This window comes from Alosa sapidissima, chromosome 8, assembly GCF_018492685.1.
Source record: "Alosa sapidissima isolate fAloSap1 chromosome 8, fAloSap1.pri, whole genome shotgun sequence".
Lineage (NCBI taxonomy): Eukaryota > Metazoa > Chordata > Actinopteri > Clupeiformes > Clupeidae > Alosa > Alosa sapidissima.
This window is the reverse complement of record NC_055964.1, coordinates 25,146,763-25,168,739: the sequence shown is the minus strand read 5'-3', so window position 1 is coordinate 25,168,739 and position 21,977 is coordinate 25,146,763. Positions and strand designations below refer to the sequence as shown.

General features: G+C 42.3%; 1 protein-coding gene and 1 long non-coding RNA gene across 10 annotated transcripts in view; one reads left to right on the top strand and one right to left on the bottom strand.

The window, feature by feature from the left end:
• ank1a (ankyrin 1, erythrocytic a) overlaps nucleotides 1-21,977 on the bottom strand; it is a 114,770-nt gene that overhangs the window by 32,894 nt on the left and 59,899 nt on the right. For all 5 annotated transcript variants that reach the window (XM_042101853.1, XM_042101852.1, XM_042101851.1 and 2 more), the window contains 23 exons: nucleotides 20,643-20,744; nucleotides 17,976-18,074; nucleotides 17,607-17,705; nucleotides 17,295-17,393; nucleotides 16,704-16,889; nucleotides 16,484-16,582; nucleotides 16,197-16,295; nucleotides 15,899-15,997; nucleotides 15,538-15,735; nucleotides 15,323-15,421; nucleotides 14,552-14,650; nucleotides 13,712-13,810; nucleotides 6,923-7,120; nucleotides 6,688-6,786; nucleotides 6,481-6,579; nucleotides 5,916-6,113; nucleotides 4,459-4,557; nucleotides 4,249-4,347; nucleotides 3,804-3,902; nucleotides 3,277-3,369; nucleotides 2,976-3,048; nucleotides 2,684-2,704; nucleotides 12-108 (listed from right to left, as the gene is read on the bottom strand). In XM_042101853.1, coding sequence (XP_041957787.1) covers nucleotides 12-108; nucleotides 2,684-2,704; nucleotides 2,976-3,048; nucleotides 3,277-3,369; nucleotides 3,804-3,902; nucleotides 4,249-4,347; nucleotides 4,459-4,557; nucleotides 5,916-6,113; nucleotides 6,481-6,579; nucleotides 6,688-6,786; nucleotides 6,923-7,120; nucleotides 13,712-13,810; nucleotides 14,552-14,650; nucleotides 15,323-15,421; nucleotides 15,538-15,735; nucleotides 15,899-15,997; nucleotides 16,197-16,295; nucleotides 16,484-16,582; nucleotides 16,704-16,889; nucleotides 17,295-17,393; nucleotides 17,607-17,705; nucleotides 17,976-18,074; nucleotides 20,643-20,744 — 2,552 coding nt within the window. The remainder of the gene's footprint in view (nucleotides 1-11; nucleotides 109-2,683; nucleotides 2,705-2,975; nucleotides 3,049-3,276; nucleotides 3,370-3,803; nucleotides 3,903-4,248; nucleotides 4,348-4,458; nucleotides 4,558-5,915; nucleotides 6,114-6,480; nucleotides 6,580-6,687; nucleotides 6,787-6,922; nucleotides 7,121-13,711; nucleotides 13,811-14,551; nucleotides 14,651-15,322; nucleotides 15,422-15,537; nucleotides 15,736-15,898; nucleotides 15,998-16,196; nucleotides 16,296-16,483; nucleotides 16,583-16,703; nucleotides 16,890-17,294; nucleotides 17,394-17,606; nucleotides 17,706-17,975; nucleotides 18,075-20,642; nucleotides 20,745-21,977) is intronic.
• The window catches only part of LOC121715846, a 90,153-nt gene continuing 75,697 nt past the window's right edge, over nucleotides 7,522-21,977 (top strand). For 4 of the 5 annotated variants that reach the window (XR_006033692.1, XR_006033691.1, XR_006033688.1 and 1 more), the window contains exons 1-2: nucleotides 7,522-7,880; nucleotides 8,606-8,740. This is a non-coding gene — a long non-coding RNA (uncharacterized LOC121715846). The remainder of the gene's footprint in view (nucleotides 7,881-8,605; nucleotides 8,741-21,977) is intronic. The other variant, XR_006033690.1, reaches the window with a different exon arrangement.

Here is a 21,977-nt window from a genome sequence, read left to right as displayed (position 1 = left end):
CACACACTTACTCTATAGCTTTCTTTGGAGAGAGGAAATCATCATCATGGTCCTTCATGCCGTCCATTTTTAGGTATCTGGCCCCGTCGTTACAGAGCAACTCCTCACCTACAGACACACACACACACACGCACACGCACACGCACATACACACACACACACACACACACACACACACACACACACACAGTGTCACAGGGAGAGCCCACAACAAACAGAAAGTCTGGCAGATGTGTGAGACAGCGCTACATTCACATGAAGAGTTGAACAACCCCCAGTCACTAAGAAAGCGGTGAGGAACAGAGAAGACAAGCAGAGAAAATGGCGTGAATGTGGGGGACAATAAAAAAAGAGAGAGAGAGAGAGAGAGAGAGAGAGAGAGAGAGAGAGAGAGAGAGAGAGAGAGAAAGAAAGATGTGGTGTTACTCTAATGGTAAAAGGCTTCCTATAGTGTGAATGAAGTGATTAGAACTCAACACACTCACTCACACAGACGGTGGCAGGTGATGCTGCTGAGGGGATTAGTGAAGCTCTAGGTGTCAGTCAGGAGACTCCATCACTAACTCTTGATATCACTCTTTAGCCTCTCTCTCTGTCTCTTTCTCTCACACACACACAGACACACACACACACACACACACACACACACACACACACACAGAGCTAACTTAGTTTTTGGAGAACAACAGAAAAGCAGTTTATACAACCGAAGAGTCACCTCACATTCACCCAATGTACCCTGGAGAGTTATCGCTTACAGGCAGATTCTAAGCACAATAAGAGCACTCACATTCCCCACCCTGTTTTACACAAGCATCTACAAAAAGTCAACTATAACCCTCAGCCACAGAAACAAGACAAACAGAGACACGCAAACACCAATGCTAGTGCCATTATCATATTAGCTTGCATCAAATCAGTTACATCTGTGTAGCTAAATTTTACAACATAACTGTCATCATGACAAAGGCTCAAAACTACGCGACTATGAACACTACTTGTCTCCGGTCACCCATGGATTTACCCCTGGGAAATGTTGCAGCACAGCTGGGAATCTATCTAATGAAGCATTTCTCCCTCAGAAGATCCAGTAGGAAACTCTCCATCTCCACAAAGCTGACAGCTCTCTCCCAGCTATCCACAGAGGCAGGCAATGGGACACCCAGAGGTGTGTGTGTGTGTGTGTGTGTGTGTGGTTGAGTGTGTGAAAGCGTCCAAGTGTGTGTGTGTGTGTGGACTGAAAACACAACATGTTTGAGGCTCACTATGTGTGTATGCCTGTGGTGTGCGTGTGTGTGTGTGTGTGTGTGTGTGTGCGCATGTGTGTACAGAGAGGACTGCCGCTGAGAGTTGTTGCTATCTCCAGCAGTCTGTCTGAAGACACTCTCTATATTTAGTTTGCTGGTGACAATCTGTCAGTTAAAAGCTCTGTGAATACCCACACACACACACATACACACAAACACACACACACACAAACACAGTGGTGCCCTGCTGCATTTGAAGCTCAGCTGCTAAGCCTCTGGTTGGTGGATCAGCTTTACCACCGGGAGCAGCACCTGCTTCCCATGGTGCACCTGTCTGGCACGGCTGAGAGCACATGCTGACTTCATCAGTCTGAATCCTGTGTATGAGGACTTCCTGTCCAGAACAGTCCGAGCGACTGAATCCAAAAGCCCCAGGACAGCAGCACAGTAAAACCAAACCCCTCACTGAAAATAACAACACTGTCTCCCTGTGTCTGTGTGTGATTAGGCATGTGTGTGTGTGTGTGTCTGGCTGTGTGTGTGCATTTGTGTGTGAGAGAGAAAGAGAGAGAAAGAGTGTGTGTGAGAGAGTGAGAGAGGAAATGTAAACTGAATGTGTACATGTGCCAATGTGAATATATCATGTTTTTCATGTATTGGTGTGAACATTTCTTTCACCCTCACTCTCTCTCTCTCTCTGTCTCTCTCTCTCTCTCTCGCTCTCTGTGTGTGTGAATATTTGTTCTCTCTCACTCTATGTTACCACAGGAAGTGCTGGGGATTGAGGCTTCTCCTGTTCCATCTAACCGGAGGAGAGGAACTGCCAGCACATGCCCAAGTTCCTTGCAACTGCCAAGAGATCCCCTTCTGGATCTCTCTCTCACACACAGACACACAGACACACACACACACACACACACACACACACACACACACACACACACACACACACACACACACAGCGAGAGAGAGACAGATAGACACACACACCTACTTTTAACTCTGATTTACCCAGTACTAAATCATCTCACTGAGCAGATATGCACATCTCACCACAGCATCTACAGACAGACACACATAGAGCAGACAAACAAAACAAGCACGTCCAAAGCACCATGAGAAAACGGAGGCCCCATTGGCCCTCCCAGCCCTTCCTCCCCTCCAGAAGGACTGGGACAGATGGATCAAGTGAGAGAACCTGCAGCGTTAGTGACGGTTAAATGTTACCAAGTACAAACACAGAGACACACACAACATGCCCATGAGAAAATCAGCATTGCAGGCACAGAGTGAGAGAGTAAAGGGGCCATGAGAACATTGTGTGTGTGAAAGAGAGAGAAAGAGAGAGAGAGAGAGAGAGAGAGAGAGAGAGAGAGAAAATGCCAGAAGCTGGTCGATGGGCACTGTACACAGAGGAGAGAGATGGATGGTCATACCTAGCGTTAGCTGTGCGAGCCCTAGAGAAGGCAAAAGAGGCAGATGGTAATTTAGACTGAAGGGTAAAATGGTTCTCATTCCCACTCATCCCCTCATTTATGTGCTTAGTCATCCCCTCATTTATGTGCTTAGTCATCTGTTCACTCTCTATTCCTCACATCCTCTCACTTATAATCAACACACACTCACTGACCTCACCGACTCCTGTATATTACACATATCTCTGCTTTGTCTACGGATAAAACAGACTCATAAAAACCTAGGATAGGAAAAGGTAAGAGTGGTGATTACCTTCATCCTCGGACACATCTAGGATCTCGTCTACAGTCTCGGGGAAGCTCATACGATGCTTCTCTGTAGTTGTCTAGGGGGAGAGAAGTGGTGACAGAAAGAAAGAAAGAAAGAAATGATGAACTTATTTGATACAGTGATGCACTGATGCGTCAATCATAATTTTTCCATTATGATTATAAATCATTCAATGACATATATACCGAGCACACTTTTCTACACCTTACATCTCATAATATTTTAAATGTGTATGAACAGATTTAATTTACACTGGAAGTTGTACATTATTAATGCTGCTCACCATAGTGACAGTCTCCTCAGTGACCAGCTTGAGAACATCTATGACGGAGATGTAACCTAGACGCTTGGCGATAGCGAGAGCAGAGGTGCCATGCTATGGAAATGAGAAGAGAAGAGAAAAGAAAGGAAGAGAAGAGAAGAGAAAAGAAAGAAAGAGAAGAGAAGAAAAAAGAAAGGAAGAAAAGAGAAAAGAAAGGAAGAATGAGAAGAGAAGAGAAAAGAAAAGCAGAAAATAAATTGGCACCACAAAGTGCATAATGTTCTTACTGTTCAATGATAGTGGTTTGTTCAGAGATTCTTGCGTGTATGAGTGTGTGTGTGTGTGTGTGTGTGTGTGTGAGAGAGAGTGTGTGTGAGTGTGAGTGTGTGTGTGAGTGTGAGAGAGAGTGTGTGTGAGTGTGAGTGTGAGTGTGAGTGTAAGTGTGAGCGTGAGCGTGAGCGTGAGCGTGAGTGTGAGCGTGTGTGTGTGTAAGTGTGAGTGTGAGCGTGAGTGTGAGCGCGTGTGTGTGTAAGTGTGAGTGTGCTTACAGTAGTGGTCTCGTTGGGCTGAGCTCCATGCTTCAGCAGCAGGGTGACGATGTCAGTGTGACCCTGCTGAGCTGCCTGATGAAGGGGTGTGTATCCCAACTGCAACAACAACAGAACAACTTGATCAGCATGACCCAGCATTTTCACAAGCATGACTACAGTATATAATTCAATAATTCTGTGCATTCTGGCCTAACAACATGGAACTGATGTGAGCTTAGTTAAACCTTTTGAGCTGAATCATTAACATATGAATTGAACAATATTGAAGTAAGCCATTGATTCTCTTGTGCTTGCTGCATACTATGTCAATGGTTTTTATCTCTACATCTTTACATGTTTAGCTTCACTGGCAAGTCTAAGGACCATGGACACCCACAGTTTACCTCAGGTTTTCCAATTCATTAGATTTGACTGTGTCTAGTCAATGTTGCAGTACATTTACCCTGGTTTTGCTGTTGACATTGGCCTGTTGTTGGAGGAGAAACTTCACCAGCTTGACGTTACCATAGTGACATCCTACGTGGAGAGGGGTATAGCCCATCTAGGGGGGACAACAACAGATACACAGGCTTACAATGTCATTCTCTTCAAGAAGTGTATGTGTGTGTGTGTGTGTGTGTGTATGTGTGTGTGTTTGTATGAGTGAGAGTACCCTTGTGGCAGCATACACAGAGGCACCCTGCTTCACCAGTATGTCTGCTATGCCCACATGCCCTTCCTGTGCCACCAGGTGCAACGGAGTCAAGCCACTCTAAAGACACACATAATGAGAAATCAGAGGTCATTAGGTCTCACACACACACACACGCACTACAGTAGGGTCATTCCACGTCAGTTCAACCAGGGCCCACACACTTAGGTCTCAAAAATTTCTGAAAAAATGACCAGGTGTACCTATGTTACCCAGGAGACACACTGTAAAATTACTCTTATGTAAGATCAATACTTTCCATGATTCAGCCAGTTTTACAGGGGGAGGGGGTGTCGATTTTGTCCAGCCTCTTTTTTTTTGTCAAAGTTCACAAGCCCACAGCGCAAGAACTAAACCATGTAGGAGGCTCAAATTTTGCATGGTGGTACATCAATAGGAATAGTATGTAGCAAAATCGTCACGTTTGGTCTGGATAATCCTGCATGGTCATAGCTGTCCCTCAAAGTTTATACAAATTTTATTGGAGTTTTTGGCTGGGCTCTGTTTAAGCCTTCAGAAGACATATTTGTACTCAACATAGGCTCTTGATTTATTTTCCTTACTGAGATAAGTAGAAACACTCTCACAAAAAGCAATGAACAGAAAATAAATCCCTTCAAGGTCTGAACAGCAGACCTCACAAGTCTGAAAAATCATTTTGGGTATCATTTTCAGAGCACCCAAACACCTTGTGGGAATATACAAAGATTTTTTAAATATGTTTTTCCTTATTCTCAATGATCCCTTCTTTTTGAAAACACCAATTTGACTTGTCTTATTCAAATCTTTCTTTTTTATTTTCCACCCTGAACATGGGCAAAATGCCCCATTGACATCAATGGCTTGTGAACTTTGACAAAAAAAAGAGCCAAACAAAATCGACACCCCCCTCCCCCTGTAAAACTGGCTGTATCTTGGAAAGTATTAATCTTACATAAGAGTCATTTTACAGTGTGTCTCCTGGGTAACATAGGTACACCTGGTAATTTTTTCAGAATTCTTTGAGACCTAAGTGCGTGGGCCCTGGTTGAATTGACGTGGAATGACCCAGTAATATAGTCTCACATCCTCAAACTCCAGATAAATCCAGATATTTTTTCTAATACAAACTTAGTATATAAGCAAACATGCAAAATTCAGTCACAATCAAAAATTCTCAGTCATTAAAGGTGAAGTTCAACACCAACTGGCATATCTTTAAGTATATGTAATGTCTTAATTTGAATTGTTACCAAAGATTATGGTGATTTGTCGTTACACTTGTGTTTGTGTGTGTCAGTACTTCTGTGCTTGTGGACACGCATTTGCAATGCACAGCTCCTTTGCCTCTGTAAATAAAGGTGTGTGTGTGTGCGTGTAAAACAAAGAGAGAGAGAGAGAGTGAGAGGGAGGGAATGTGTGTGTGTGCTCATCCTTACCTTGTTTCCCAGGTTGACATTGGCCTGTTTTGAGATGAGCAGGTTCACCATGTCTGGGCTGCCCTCCTGAGAGGCGAGGTGCAGAGGCGTGACTCCCTGGAGAGACTCTGCGTTGGCCGATGCCCCACTCTGCAGCAGACTGCTGGCCACCTCCACCTGATTCTGCTTACTGGCAATGTGCAGGGGGGTGTAGCCATTCTACACACAAGAGGAGAGATTGATGTTTGTGTGTGGGAATGTGCATTTGTTTGATCTTGTGCATGTGTGTGTGTGTGTGTGCTGACTATTTGTGTGGAACTTGTTTGTGTGGCAGTGTTTTTCATGGACCTTCATTAGAGGTTACCTTCATTACTGATGGATTACTGGGATGTTCAGGGATTAAGTTATATACTACTACATCGTACATTTCTCTATCCTGCTGCCCAATGCAGACCGGTCTGGTGTCTGTAGAACACATTGTGTGTGTGTGTGTGTGTGTGTGTGTGTGTGTGTGTTTGTGAAGGACATTTTTAAATATTGTAGTGTGACAGTGTGTGTGTGTGTGTGTGTATGTGTGTGTGCATACCCTTGCTGCGCTGTGAGGTGACCCCCCCTTGCTGACCAGCAGGTTTACCACATCTAGGTTGTTGTGATGTACTGCCACATGCAGCGGAGTCAGTCCATTCTGGAGACAAAAAAGGACCACAACTCAATCATTCAACCCTGACATCCAAAAATACACCCATACAGTATGCACAGACACACACAGGCACAGACACAGACACACACACACCTTGCCAGCAGCATTAGGGTTGGCTCCTCTTTCTAGCAAGAGTTGGGCCACATCCACTTTCCCATATTTAGATGCAACATGGAGTGGCGTGAAGCCTTTCTGCAGAGAGAGAGAGAGACAAAGGAAAAGATGAGGGGAGAAGAAGAGACCAGGGAAGAGGATGTCAAATAAACACCAGCATATTTTCATTACTCCTGAGTCCCTTGATGGTTGTGTCTGTGTGTGCATACAGTACCTTGGTCATCTTTGTCTGCTGTGCATTCATGTCCAGAAGAATTTGTGCAGTTTGTGTGTGTCCCTCCCGTGCAGTGATGTGCAGGGGAGTGTGCCCGGATGTGGTGCTGGAGTTGGGGTTGGCTTTGTGGTCCAGTAGCAGCTTCACCAGGTCCTCCTGACCCATCCGAGATGCACAGTGCAGTGGAGTTTGGTCGTCCTGAACACAAAATCAGAAATCAGATGTTTCCCTGAAATCACAAGCTATATTGAAACAACAAATACGTATTAAACAAAAAGGGACATTTTAATGATCTCCACTTATGAGTGGTCTACATAAGGAGGGTGATTTGTTATCTTTTTTTATCATATTGTATAGCATTTGGTACAAATAATAAATATTTTAAATTGTATCTAGATTCTGCCAGTCACACACATTGCAATTGCATTCCTTAGTATTGCCAAAATTACATAAAATATAATTTTCTCTGGGTCTGTTATGTGTAGGGTTAGCCTGGCGGGCCATCCTATATCATTGAAATGTATATAATGTACAGGCTGAGCAAATTAATTTGCCGCCGCTAGGGTGCGTCTAGATTTCTAGGCTAGTGCAGGGTTTGTTTCTGTAGTCATAGTCACCCACCGTTTGTCCACATTAAACTTATGAAACTTGTAATGTAATGTCTAGACTTAAGACAAACAACATTGCCACCATCTTACCAACTTCATAGCATTGGCAGCAGCGGCACGTCACGTGCACAGTAAAAAAGTCTTCTACTAGGGGAGAGTGGTAAATGGTGGTTCGCGACCATTGTGAGCACGACCATTGTGTTATACTTCATATTTTAATTTAAATTAAATAATACATGACAATATAGCAGGCCATATGTGAGAGAGAACGATTGTGGTATCTTCATAATATTCTGACCTTTCAAGACAGTAGCGCGAAAAGGAGCAGAAGACATTCTGTGGCTTTTCTGGTAAGTCATGTCAGTGCTATCTATGCTAATCGTATGTCAATGAATGCTGACAGAACATGAAAAGCATGGTAAAGCGTCTAATTGGTCAGGGGGACAATGAATTAAACGATGTCAATAAACTCTCTGTCTGTCCCTATTTTATACTACTATACTATTTTATTATCACTCTTTCTCTATGGTCAGTCCTCGCTCTGATATTACTAAGGTCATCTAGCTAAATTAATTAGACTATATTAGCTATTTTTAGATAGGGTAGCTAAGTTAACTAGCATAGCCACGTGTACACTTAATTTATCTGTTTAGATAAATATTATAGTGGATTACAGTGTAACAGTTAACTTGGTGAACTGCTAGATAAATTCAGGCCACCAAACACATCATCATTAAGATTACTTTTCAATTCAAGATCTTGGTAACATCTTGTGAAATAACCAACCTTACCTCAAAGGCACATCAAGTGAAGGGACAAGGTAACGTTAATTATCTTGTAATTTGTTTTGAAGGATCTTTGCCTCAAGATGAAAGAAAAGTGCTATCATGATGTCTGTTCAATGGGCTAAAGACACTGTACTATCAAATATGCATGCAACTGTGTTACTTCAAGACCAGATTATTCGTATGGCATCAGGCACCAGTGATATCTGGTCATTTGGGCAATCACTAAATGATAAAGACAAATTATTTGCTGGAAGAGATGCAAACCGCTATATTATTTGCTAATATAGGCAAATGTATTGGATTGGGTGTTCAGGGCCATTCCGAGGAGGCATAAGCCCGATGAACAACAGCAGCTGAGCTGGTGCAGGAGTTGGACAACAGTTTGCAAGTAGGCCTAAAGTCAAGGAAAGGCTGCTTTAAAGGTAAAATTGTTACCATTCTAATATGCTTGTGTTGAAACTGAGATAGCTTTATGCTGATGCTACTTGACCTGGTTCAGTTTTTTGACTGAAAAAAAAAAAAAAAAAATCTGTTGTGGTTAGGGTTGCGAAATTCCGGGAATTTTCAAAGTTGGAAACTTTCCATGTGAATTAACGGGAATATATGGGAATTAACAGGAATAAACGGGAATTAATGGGAATAAACTGGGAATTTTTAATATGGAAAGTTAGTCTATAACAGGGAACTTAAATGGACAAAACCCCATCTAGAGCATAATATTAGTTAAAACAACCTGATTTAATGCAATTTCAGTCGAATTTGTACCCTGCACATCTGTCAGTTACATGCACACAGCAATCAGCATAGGCTAGACATAAAGGAAACCTATGGTGCGTTCATGTGCATGGGAAAAAAAGGTTCCAACAAATCGGATTTTGTTGTTGAGTGGTGTGGTGTATCTTGGGCAGTTCAGTGTTGCTAGTTTAGCATGCTAGTAAACAATAGGCAGAGAATGGGATTCCCGCTAGCATGCTAGTTAACTTTGTATGCTAAGCTAAGCAAAAATACAAACATTCAAATCAAATTGCTTATTACGAAACAAAATGTTTGTTTATATATGAAACAGTTTGTATGAATTACCCAAAATTTACAGTTAATTACCATAAATTCCAATTAATTCCCATAATTACCTTTAATTCCATTAAAGTTTCCAATTTGGAATATTTCCAAAATTCCCCAGCTTATCTTCCCATGGTAAGTTTCCGGAAAGTTTCCAGAAATTTACCGGAAATTTTCCGCCCCTTTGCAACCCTAGTTGTGGTATGCATAAATTATAGGCCTAGTATTATGTCTTGAATTTGTAAACTGCATGGTAGCTTGGCTCTTAAAGAAGCCCTATGCAACAATTTTAGCAAAAATGACCTTAATGCAGGTTGAGAGTCGTTCTGATGGTTCTACAACACATTCTGGGTAGTTTGATGGGTGCTTCGTCTCCCCCTATCGCTTCTCCGCAGAAAAACCGAATATGCAACTTTCTGTTCCCAGTCCGAGGAAATCCGGATGTGACTCAGCGGAAGTATCCAATCGCGCCTTGAAAATGTAGTCAGATTGTAGTTTCTAAGAAGACTGCAAAACGGACTTGGCTTTGTTGCTGTTGAAATTGTAAGTAGCCTACTCTTGGGTGAACTTCGTTTTTGTAATGTGGTTTGATAGTCTCTTGAACAATGTGTTTGCTCGACCGTTTTATTGTGAGCCCTGTATGTGTTTAGCTTGGTTTCTTGATGGCTAGCTCGCTAGCTAGAGTAAGTATAAGTATATATACTTATATGCATTTAACCCAATCGGTGAATTAGTGAAACACAAACAGCACACAGTGTACACACAGTGAGGTGAAGCACACACTAATCCCGGCGCAGTGAGCTGCCTGCTACAACGGCGGCGCTCGGGGAGCAGCGAGGGGTTAGGTGCCTTGCTCAAGGGCACTTCAGCCGCGGCCCACTGGTCGGGGCTCGAACCGGCAACCCTCCGGTTACAAGTCCAGAGTGCTAACCAGTGGGCCACGAGTGGGCCCTAGAGGGGGTTTTGCGTAGCAGTCACTTGCTACAGAAGCTGCAGGGGGAGCTATGACGTGAAAAATGCAAGCCCAAATCCGGCGAAAACCCAGAAACAGCGAAGGAATAACCAGACCTGCATAGGGCTTCTTTAACCAGTCACTGTGCAATTCCTCACAATTACCAAATACTTGACCTACAAAGTCCACCTAGAAGTTTAAAGTATAAGCTACTATGCAGTTTTAGGTATTTTTTGCGACTGTAGAGCCCCCCCTAGAGTCGCGATATATTTATATTTTACTCTGCAGTTGTAAATAGCCTACTTTTCGTGGCTTGTTCCCCCTGTACACAATAAAAATGCTTTTGTTGCAGAGGTAAAGGATTAACAACAGGCAAAACTATCTCCTAATTTTATATTTATCATTGTGTATTTTATATTGCGTGTGTGTGTGAAAGCGGTTAACGTTAACGTTAGCAACATGGTGCAGTGCTTCGTATGACTGCCATCACCGCTCACTCTGTCCGTCTGATGCATGGACCGGTGCATGGTCTGCTCTTGGACCATCATCATATTCAGTTTATTAACTTGCCCTGAATTATTACACAAAATGTTCATTAAATGCATGAAGTATGGTTGATATCACTCATACAGTATGAAGGCTACAGTAGTCTAGCTAAAGTAAACTAATCTTAACTAGCATTACCAACCTCTCTGCAAAACTCACCACAACTTTGTAGCATCTAGGTCTTGTCCTTCATGCTGGCCTTTACAAAACTCACAAGCTGACTCTTGGACACACTACACTCAATAATGTGACCCGATTTAAAGTGGTTTTCACTCGTTTGGACACTTGTTTTCGTCCTTGAAACAGCAAAATGTTGCCTCTGGGGCATGGATGGCCAAACCGCTAACCATTTGACTGCAGTGTCTAATTGGGCTATCAGCTAGTTCAAAAGTTAAAACTAACATTTACAGTGGTCTATTTCATGGTGTATCGGCCCTGACTAAGTTTGTGTGATATATAAACAGTGTTGGGAACGTTACTTTAAAAAAGTAATTAGTTATAGTTACTCACTACTTGTTCCAAAAAGTAACTGAGTTAGTAACTGAATTACTCTATGATAAGAGTAACTCGTTACCAGGGAAAGTAACTATTTGCATTACTGTTACAAAAAAAAAGTTGCTATATGTCAAAGAATTTGGATTTTTTGAGCAGTTTTGAGCAGCCAGTTGAAATGAGTAGAACAGACAGGTGTTTGTAGGCTACATAACTTTCGATATTTATTAGATTGATAGATAGATAGATAGATAGATACTTTATTGATCCCCAAGGGGAAATTCAAGATATTGCACATCGACAGACCTACGGTTGACTTCAGCCTGTGTCATAGGTTTTTGTTGTGAGGCAGAAAGATCTAGCTTTTGTTGCTTGGAGGACTTTGCTCCGAGTCCTTCTTTGCTAGTGGATGGCGAGCTATCATCTGTGGTGGAGGTATCGGTGTTTTTGGCCACTAGCTTTAGATGCGTGTGTGAGATGCTTCATTAAATTAGAGTTGCTTACAACGGATGTCGACAAAGTCTTCGCTCCTGGACATAATGTACACATTACATGCACGTTCTTGCCTTGATGAATTTGAAGTAGTGCTTATATCTCCACCTTGAAAATGCCAACTTTTCGGATTGATCCTGACCTCTGCTGTTTCGTCGAATCTCTATTTTAGCTGTTGCGTGTGTGTGTGTGTGGCACATGTGCTGGCAAGTGTGTAAAAACACTGGCTTTGATTGGCTATCATGAAACATGACCCTTAGCCAATTATAATCGCTTACGTCGTTATTAACCCACCTCCTCACTAGCTGTGAGCCAGGGTGCGTTCGGATTACACACAGTTTATTCAATCAATGCATAGTAACGCACCACATTTAACATCCAGTAACGTTAACGGCGTTGTAACGATGGGAAAAGTAATTAGTTAGATTACCACGTTAGTGAAAAAATAACGTCATTACCTAACATCGTTCTTTTAAACGGCGTTATTCCAAACACTGTATATAAACCACAATCCTTGTTGATACAAGTACCAATGTTCGTCTAGAAAATTTTTAATCACATTAAGATTTTTGCCATAGGCAGTAAAAGACTCCGCCATCTTGGTCAGCAATTTTACGCTGAGAAACGTTCAAACTTTACCGTGACGGACTTTCCACCAATCAGAGGCATCACTGTGGGATTGTGGGATTGTTCAGGATTATGGGTAATGAAGTACTTATCCAAGACAATAAAAGACATTTATCTCAAAACAAGATTGGTGCCCCATGAACTACTTATATGAGCATATATACAATCGCTTAGTACAGCCGTAACTGGTTTTAAGTCTACTACTATGGACTACTACTATGGACGATACGTTTTTATGGTTTATACCCCAATTGTCAATGGAGAAAATTGTATTGGATTCTTACTTCTGGAATCGGCTGTGGGCGTGACTGTTGAGGTCTATAGGCTGACCAGCTATGACATGTCTCGTAATCATACAACAGTTCACGATGAACAGAAAAAACTAAAACAAGGCAAAGGTACAAGACTGTGTACATATTTTAATTTACGAGTGAGCCATCAGCCATCGCGAATACATTTTCCTGTTTTCCACTGCCTTATGATAGTTTAACATGCTTAGTTTTGAATGTTAAACAACAAGATTACTAATTTCCTACCGTTTCCATTGGTAAATTCAACTTTCAATATGAGAAAAACAGTTTTCATCGGATAGCCACACATCGCTTCTGACAGCCTTGGTATTCATATTGATTCCAGCGAGTAAACAAACGTGCAGTGGCGGGAATTAAGGCATAAACATTTCCATGGCAACGTTGATCTCTACCAATCAAAGGCTCTGCTTTTACACATTAGGATTTTGGGTAGTGTAGTTTTAAGTCTACCATGGACGTTTACCATTTAAATGGCTTATAATCCAGTTCTCAATGGAGAAGTTTAATTTGATTCTTACTTCCCGGAAAGGGAAGGTAATGTTTCACGATTCTCGCGAGATGTCTTCGGGTCGACTATTCTTGAAGTTGCATGGCTGGTTCTCTCGTTAGTAACTCACTACGGCTATGCTGCATAGCTATGCTAGGTGAATGATTCCCCTATTACAGGCTTGTTTACCATCAAATTGGCTTCGTCAAGGTTATATTAAAAATCTTGCATAGTGTACCTTTAAATCAATTTCTGGTGATTATTAGTAAGCATTTTGTATTCGGGTTGCCATTTTTGTATACTGTGTGTAAATCTATTTTAAGACTAAGCCCAGAATGATAGATCAGTGTCAGTAACTAGGTTCAACTCAAGTTAATGAGTTGGAAGTGTGTTGGTGATAGGCAGGTAAGTACTGAATGAAAGTTACCTTGGCTTTAGCGTCAACTGGAGCTCCATTCTGCAACAAGAATTCAGCCACTTCACAGTGACCCGCCCGGGAAGCCATGTGCAGAGGAGTCTCCACTTTCTGAAAGTGTGTTTAGTATGAGTGCGTGTTATAGGCACAGCAAGACACAAACACAGAAATTAGCCATATTTGAGTGACTTATGAATGGCATTTATTTCAGTGTGAGAGTAAAGTAGGCCTCTACATAGGGCTGCTCGATTATGGCAAAAATCATAATCACGATTATTTTGGTCAAAGTATAGCAATATTTAATTATATAATTTAATTATCTATTTGACTTTTGTTTGAGTCGGGTTTACTCAGGGTTTACTCTGATAACATTAAATTTGCAAGGTGGCGCTTGTTGTGGCGCTATACAGGACGCTCTGTCTTCTTTTACAACGAAAGTGTGGGTGTATTTCGGTTTTCAACAAAAAGTTGCACTACCCTCCTACTAAGTTTTTGCACTTCAGTTAAAGTGTAGAAGATAATGTTGTTCACTGAATTAAATGTGACATTTGAAGTGAGTTGAACACTTTTTCCTTATTTTTCTTATTTTTTGTAATGCCTTTGAATAATATGGGAGACATGAATTGCAATTTATCGCAGAATCCAATCACAATACTTGTTGCATTGCAATATGCTAAGGATCGCAATAATGAGGTTTTTAGGATCTTTTGGAGCCAAAATCGAGATCAAAATTAACATTCGATTAATTGCACAGCCCTACCTCTACATCAAGGTGAAGAATAGGGGAGATTGAAATAGGTTGGAAGTATAAATAAAGACGAGAAATAAAGGTAAGTGGATGGATTGACTCACCACGTTGGAGGCATGAGGAGAGGCACCCTTTTGTAGCAGAATCGTCACAATCTTCAGGTGACCCATAAATGAGGCGACATGCAGTGGGGTCAGACCAGACTACACACAAACACAAACAGAGAGGTTCGTTAACCTAAACTGAGACATGTAGTTTAACAATTTAAGTATTTAACATTTGCCCAAAGCCTTAAAAGGGCACTGTGGAGTTTTTAGCCGGTCTCACTCCCAGCTACTTATGTATCAACCTACTCATTTTTATAAATACAGATACATAGCTTTATTTAACCACGACATCCACTGATTAGGTAAATGATTAGTCCACAACTTCCACTTATTAGGTCGTGGGGTCAAAGGTCAAGTAGAAATGACATATCGTGTGTGAGATCTTAATCCTCGTTGGTGGAACACACTGCCAGTTCCTACAAGGGCAAGGACATCCCTCTCCATTTTCAAAAAAATCCTGAAGATCCAGCTCTTTAGAGAACATCTCCTCTCATAGCACTACTTACAACAAGTCTTGCTGATCCTAGCACTTTCCACCTGTCTTGAACTGACACTCAACTGTTTAAAAACAGCACTCACTGATGCACTTATTCTTACTGTACTCTACCGTTTTAAAATTGTCCTTAAATTGTTGAGAGAATTGCTTTAAAACTTAAACTGTTACCATGTTGTTAGTCGCTTTGGTTAAAAATGTGTCAGCCAAATGTAATGTAATGTGAAACAATTTGCTTGAATCAATATTTTAACTCATCCATGCACATCTCTTACCTCTGTAACTGCTTCTAGCGATGCTCCGTGTTTGAGCAGAAGGTCCATTACACGCATGTGGTTCTTCTTACAGGCAATATGAAGGGGTGTGAAACCGTTCTAAGAACACATATGCAACAATCTGCAGTCAGCGATATTTCAGCATCATTGTAGACTGTGTGGGACACTGTGTGCGTTCACCCTGTTGTGGATGTAATACATGGGAGACTACTCACCAGGGCGCGTGTATTAGGTTTGGCTCCTTTGTCAAGAAGGACTTTGGCCATGCGATGGTGTCCGCAGTGGGCGGCAACGTGCAATGGGGTTAGGTGGTCCAGGGTGATATCATCAATCTCAGCATTGTACTGAAGTAGTTGCCGCACACAGTCCATGTGATCCCCTTGGGCTGCCATATGGATGGGAGATAGGCCATTCTACGAGACGAAGAGAGAGAGAGCGACTTTGTATCTGTGCAGATTCTTTAATTATTAGTCATTGTTGAGTGATTGATAACATTGAATCTCTGTGTGTGGGTGTGCGTGTGTGTGTGTGTGTGTTTATCTGGCACTGGTGTGAGTATGTGGTGTTGTGGCTAACTTTGGTCTTGGCCTGGATGGGAGCTCCCTGGTCCAGGAGGATTTCTATGATGCGAACATGGCCATTTCTTGCTGCACAGTGTAGAGGTGTTAACTCATCCTATGTAGAGATTGGGAGAAAAATGGGTCATTCCAAATGTTGGTAAGAAGATACATATAAGACTGAATCTGGGTAATGGGTACATTTTGGCATGTGTACAATGCTTTGTGAATCTGTACATTTTGGCATACGTGTTCTAGCCTGCTTAATTGTAATTGTGTATATTTCTATGTTCGTGAGCAAGTTTGTCTGTGTTTACTTTAGTCTTGGCATCGATGGTGGCTCCTCGGTCAAGCAGCAGTCTGACCATGATCACATTCCCTCGCCTTGCTGCTATGTGGAGAGGTGTGATTCCATTCTATAGGAAAGATAAATGCATGTCAATTTACACATTTACATCCCACTTTAAGAGACACATTAGGCCATTACTTACGTGTTGTCCAATTTATAGGAAAATGTTGTATCTGTGTAAACTTTTTAGTCTGTGTATCTGCGTGGTTACGAGAGTATGTGTGAGAGCAAAGTGTGCTTTTGTGTGTACCGCACCTTCGGTGTGAAGTTGACATCGGCTCCTCGGTTGAGGAGCAGTTGGGCCACGTTCAGATTCTCGTAGTGGGCAGCAATGTGCAGCGGCGTGAAACCTGTCTGCAAAGCACCATGGAAAACACATGATGTCAGAAACATACTCCCCCTTTACATAACCACTATATCACACACACACACACACGCACACACACACACACACACACACACACTCCTGTGGTACCTTGCTGAGCACATCGGGGTTGGGGTCATTTTGCAGCAACACTGCGGCAGTGCGTGTGTCATCGTTGCGCGCGGCTATATGTAGCGCGGGGAGGCGGACCTTGCCCTTGGTGCCGTAGTTGATGAGCAGAGCTACCACATTCTCATGACCCTGCTGAAGAGCTACGGCCAAAGGGGTAAAGCCATCCTGAGAGACAAAGAGAAAGCAAAGACACAAGAGATGGAAAGAGACAGAGAATGGGGGGGGCATAGATGATAGGGCAGATGAAGTTAAGGTAGAAGAGAGAAAGAAAAAAGACAAAAGGCAACATAACCCGTGTTTACCTTTTGTTGTACTGTCATATGGTAAGCATACGTTTCAAGACAGATTTATGGGAGATAAAGATAATTTAATGATTATGAAATGAATAAGTAGAAGAGTGTAAAACAGAAAGGTGTAGTGAATGGGGAAGTAGTGAATAAAAAAACTTGAGCCAGTTGAGCAAGACTGAAAAGGGGAGAGAGAGAGAGAGAGAGAGAGAGAGAGAAAAAGAGGTGGAACAGAAAATGACTGGTAGGTCGACCGTAGTTAAGCTCTCTGATTGGCCGTTACCTCAGTTGGAATGCTCTGGTTAGCTCCATTCTCAAGAAGAAACTTCACAACCTCTAGATGGTTCTCTTGTGCAGCCATGTAAAGTGGAGTGAAGCCCTTCTGTTAGACATACAGGCACATGCACACATTATTTTGCATACATTACAGATATACATACACTACACTTTTGAATAACAATAACAAACAACAAATTTTGTTTGTGATGTTTGTGATATTTATGTATGTGCTGGTTTTGAACATTGTGAGTGCAGTATGTGTGTCAGACTAACATGGCAGTTTGAGTATGTCCATGCTTGAGAATGTATTTGTTACCTGGGACTGTGCATTGACGTTCGCACCATAATTGACCAACTCCATGACCACCTGCTCTTGTCCAGCTAATGCAGCTATGTGAAGTGCTGTGTTCCCTTTCTGTACACACACACACACACACACACGCAAACGCAAATGCACGCACGCATGTAGATACATGGGATAAACATACATACAACAAAACATTAAAATTATGTTACAAACAGAATATCATCAGTCATTAATTATTAATGTTCACACACTTGAACACGTGAGCACAAATAGTAGTCTCTGAATTCTAAGGTGACCATTTTTTTGTTCTGTTTTTGCATGAGAATGTTAGGCACCAGTGTTTTGCATCGCATTTGTGAATTTGAATGTGTTCTTTACCTTTGTTGTGGTCTCTAAGACTATGCCATTGTGTAGTAGCTCCAGCACCATTTTGACGTGACCTTCTTTAGAGGCTAGATGTAGGCCGTTTAACCCATTCTGAGGACAGACAAATACACACACCTCACACTGTAGAGTCCCTCAGAGAGCACGCATACTGTACACACACATACACACACACACATACACACACACACACAGACACACACACACACACACACACACACACACACACACACAAACTCTCCGTCTCCGTCTCTATCTCATACACACTCACGCTGTAGTTACCCCATCACTCACCTCACAAGCACCTTAATCTGTAGGTTAGCTTTCCAACTACAACACCACAATGGAGGAACGATAGCGAGACACCCACACACATACAGTACAACACACACAAAAGCGCTTCCAATAGTGAGTACAGGGACTGTTAAAATGGTGACTGTGATGTTGGTAGTGTTGGTGGTGCCAGTGATGATGTTGGTGCCGGTGATGATGATGGTGGTGGTGGTGGTGATGAAGAGCATGGCAGGCCGGTGGTCTCTCTGGGAAGAATAGGAGTGGAGTGGGACAGGTCTGACCTCACACCGCCTCCACACACACACAGGACATGTGAGGTTGGACCTTACGCACTCCACTGATATTACCCCCTGCTCTCCTGAGACCACACACACACCATCGCACACACCGCCCAGCGTGAGAAAGAAAGGGAGGGGGGAGGAAAGGAAGGAGGATAGGAGGAGAGGAAGATGATTATTTAAACGCAAACAGAAAGAAGAGATAGAGAGGAAGAGATAGAGAGAGGGAGCAAGAGAGGAGGAAGAGGAAGACAGAGAGGATGAGAGAATGGGAGCACACACTATGGGGACTCTGGAACGGGTGACATCAAAAGAAGAGTGAAATTATCTCACACACTCTTCTTCAGGCTTTCACCATTGGTACGAATGTCACCATACACATTACTCAACATCAATCATTGCCATCACATTATATTTGATGGTTTAAAAGCGTGCGTGCCTGTATGTAGGTGTGTATTTGTGAGTGAAAATCTTTGGAGCATTCATTTAGAAAGGATACCTACAGGTGTATATTTTTCTATACACAAACACTTGCACACACTGGAATCTTCCACAGGGTCTTCATGTACAGTACTTTAGTACTTTTATGTACAGTACTTCAATGTGTTATCTTTTCCTAGGCTACCCAAACACTCATTAATCAAATCTTATTCCAGGGTCTTTGTGACTGTGTCAGAGAGAGAGTGTGTGTCTGTTGTGCCTTGCCCCACAGGAGCAGGCTAAAGTATAGCAAGATGTGGGGCAAGAGAACGCACATACAGTACAGGCATACACTTACAGTTGTGATTTGCATACCACAGCACAGGGACATGAATATCACTGCAGGTGCTTGTGAAACCAGAGCTCATTATTCTCACACACACGCATGCACGCAAACACACACACGCACGCACACACACACACACAGTTGGTTTTGCAAGGTTCTAACTTGTTCAGTATGTTCCAAGGGCATAATTGTGCCAGGTATGTTCAGAAGAATTGTATCTGTCACAACCGTGGCGAGTTGGGATCAGATCTAATTTTGCCATCCAATTTCTAATTGTATCAGATCTAATTTTGCAGTGCTCCAGTATGTTTTTACCAAATGGTTTGTACATTAATTGAAAGTGTTTTTTTTTTTTTTCTTGATGTTGAAGTATGGTTTCTCCCTGTGAGCCTCTCCCTCGGGCTCTGCATCTCTGTGCCTGGCAGCAGTCCAGTGGGGGATTTCTGAGCACTTCTGATAAGGCTGCCCCCCCCCCCCCTCCCCTCCACCTCCCCCGTGTCTGGCACAGGCCGAGTGTTTACGCATTTGAGCTGTGAAGGCTGTGAAGTCTATTCCATCACGGTTATGTAATAAACGGGACTCCCCGGACACCCACAGCAAAAGAAGCAACGGTGATGAATCAGACCTGTGCCTCTTTGTTCTCGTCTCCTTCGCTTGGCTTTCTTTCTCGCTAAGACTCATCATTTCGCTGCTTCTGTTTCCTCGTGTCATTCTTTGTGCTGTATTTGCACACAGTTGGTTTTATGTGTGTCTATAGCACGGACAGGCAAAAGTAAACTTCACCTAAAGAGGTTATAAATGTTGAATAGCTGTAAGAGTGTTAGATAAGTGTGCGTCACTGTGAGAATGCTAACATTTATGTCTGCACTGAGGTGCAGAGCAGATCTGCATGGTGATGCAAGAGACTGTAACTCTAGCCCACCGTGCTGACTTACTGTACACAGGGACAGAGAGGGAAGTAAAGAGACTGAACACACTATAATAAAGCAAAACATTAAATGTCCAAAATATGTTAAGTAAACATTTGATCTGTTGGCTTCAGGTCAATTATCTCAATGTTTAGGTGATTTTTAAAAAAACATTTTTTTAGATAAAACGCAAAATACTCCAAAAGGCATATGTTAGTAATCGAACCATTTGAGATGAAGGCGCTGAGTTAAACAGATCAAAAAAGAAAAGGGTATAAAATGCACACATTCAAATATTTCACCTGCTTTCCCTTGTGTGATCTACAATTTATAAATTGATCCACTACGGGTGAATCAATTGCTTCAGGTAAGAACCCTTATTACTTAAGTTGTATGTGGGTGGGAAAGCTCTCACCTGATTGGCTGTGTTGATATCTATACCATTCTTTATGTGGTCCAGGGCCTTGTCCAGGTTCCCTGAGCGAGCTGCCCGCAAAAAACTGTTACCAGCATCAGCCTAAGAGAGAGGAAGGAGAAAGAGAGAATCACATCTAGAGCCTGAAGTCAGTAAAAAAAATAATGAGCTGTCGTTGCCCACATACATACATCGAGGTACGCACATACACCTACCACATAAAAACCCAACATTTGCACAACACAAATACCAAAACAACATCATAGACATATAGACACATCCTAAGCAACAGAGTTCAATTATATCACCCAGGGGTTGAGAACAGCTTTAACTTCTTGAAAACAGTACAGCTTTAACTTCTTGAACAGTATCAAACTAGATATTGTAAAATTTGGTTTCAGATTTTAATAAAGCGACTCCAAAATCCTCTCCTTGTCACAATCAAACTTTCACAGCAGAGTGGTTTACATAGTCGTATTGACCCTTTCAACAATAAAAACACAAACAATGCTTGAAAATTCTATTTGGTTCCCAATCTACTTCCTCTGCATTAAGATAACATATGGAATGTTAAAACGGAAGCCTTGTGGGGCCAACTATGATGGTCATAATGGAACTCTCTTGAAAGGGTCTATAGTTCCTCCAGCTTAGCCCCTGGCCCTGGTCATGTTAACTTAACCCCTGTAGTGTTGCCATTATGAGATATCAATGGAAAAGTTCAAAGGTTAAAGGTTAGGGGTAGGGTTTAAGCATCAGGTCAGTTGAAAGTTCAGGAGGAGGTTTTGTGCTTGAGGTGAGATACAAGTAGGATCCATGACTTTAAGTACATTTGATTCAGTATAGCACTCGGCTAATGCTGAGTCAGAAGCAACTCACTGCCTTAGACGTTAATGCCTCTCTTGCCCACTGTTTTTTAGCATGTTCTTTCTTATTGATTGTACACATGCTTTGTTCTTCTGGATCTGGACAGAGGGGGAAAGACGGAACACCATAGAGAATGAGAGACTGGTAGAGGAGACAGGGCAGGAGAGGAACACCATAGAGCATGAGAGACTGGTGGAGGAGACAGGGCAGGAGAGGAACACCATAGAAAATGAGAGACTGCTAGAGGAGACAGGGCAGGAGAGGAACACCATAGAGCATGAGAGACCGGTAGAGGAGACAGGGCAGGAGAGGAACAAAGCATGGGCTGAGAAACAGATGAGATGAAGGGAGAGAGGGAGATGGAGAGGGAAGACAAAGGTGAGAGGATCAAGAGAAGGAGACATTTAGGGAGAGGTGGTGATGGGATGAACATCTCTGTTTCTGTCTCCGTAAATGTACAACAAAATGTTT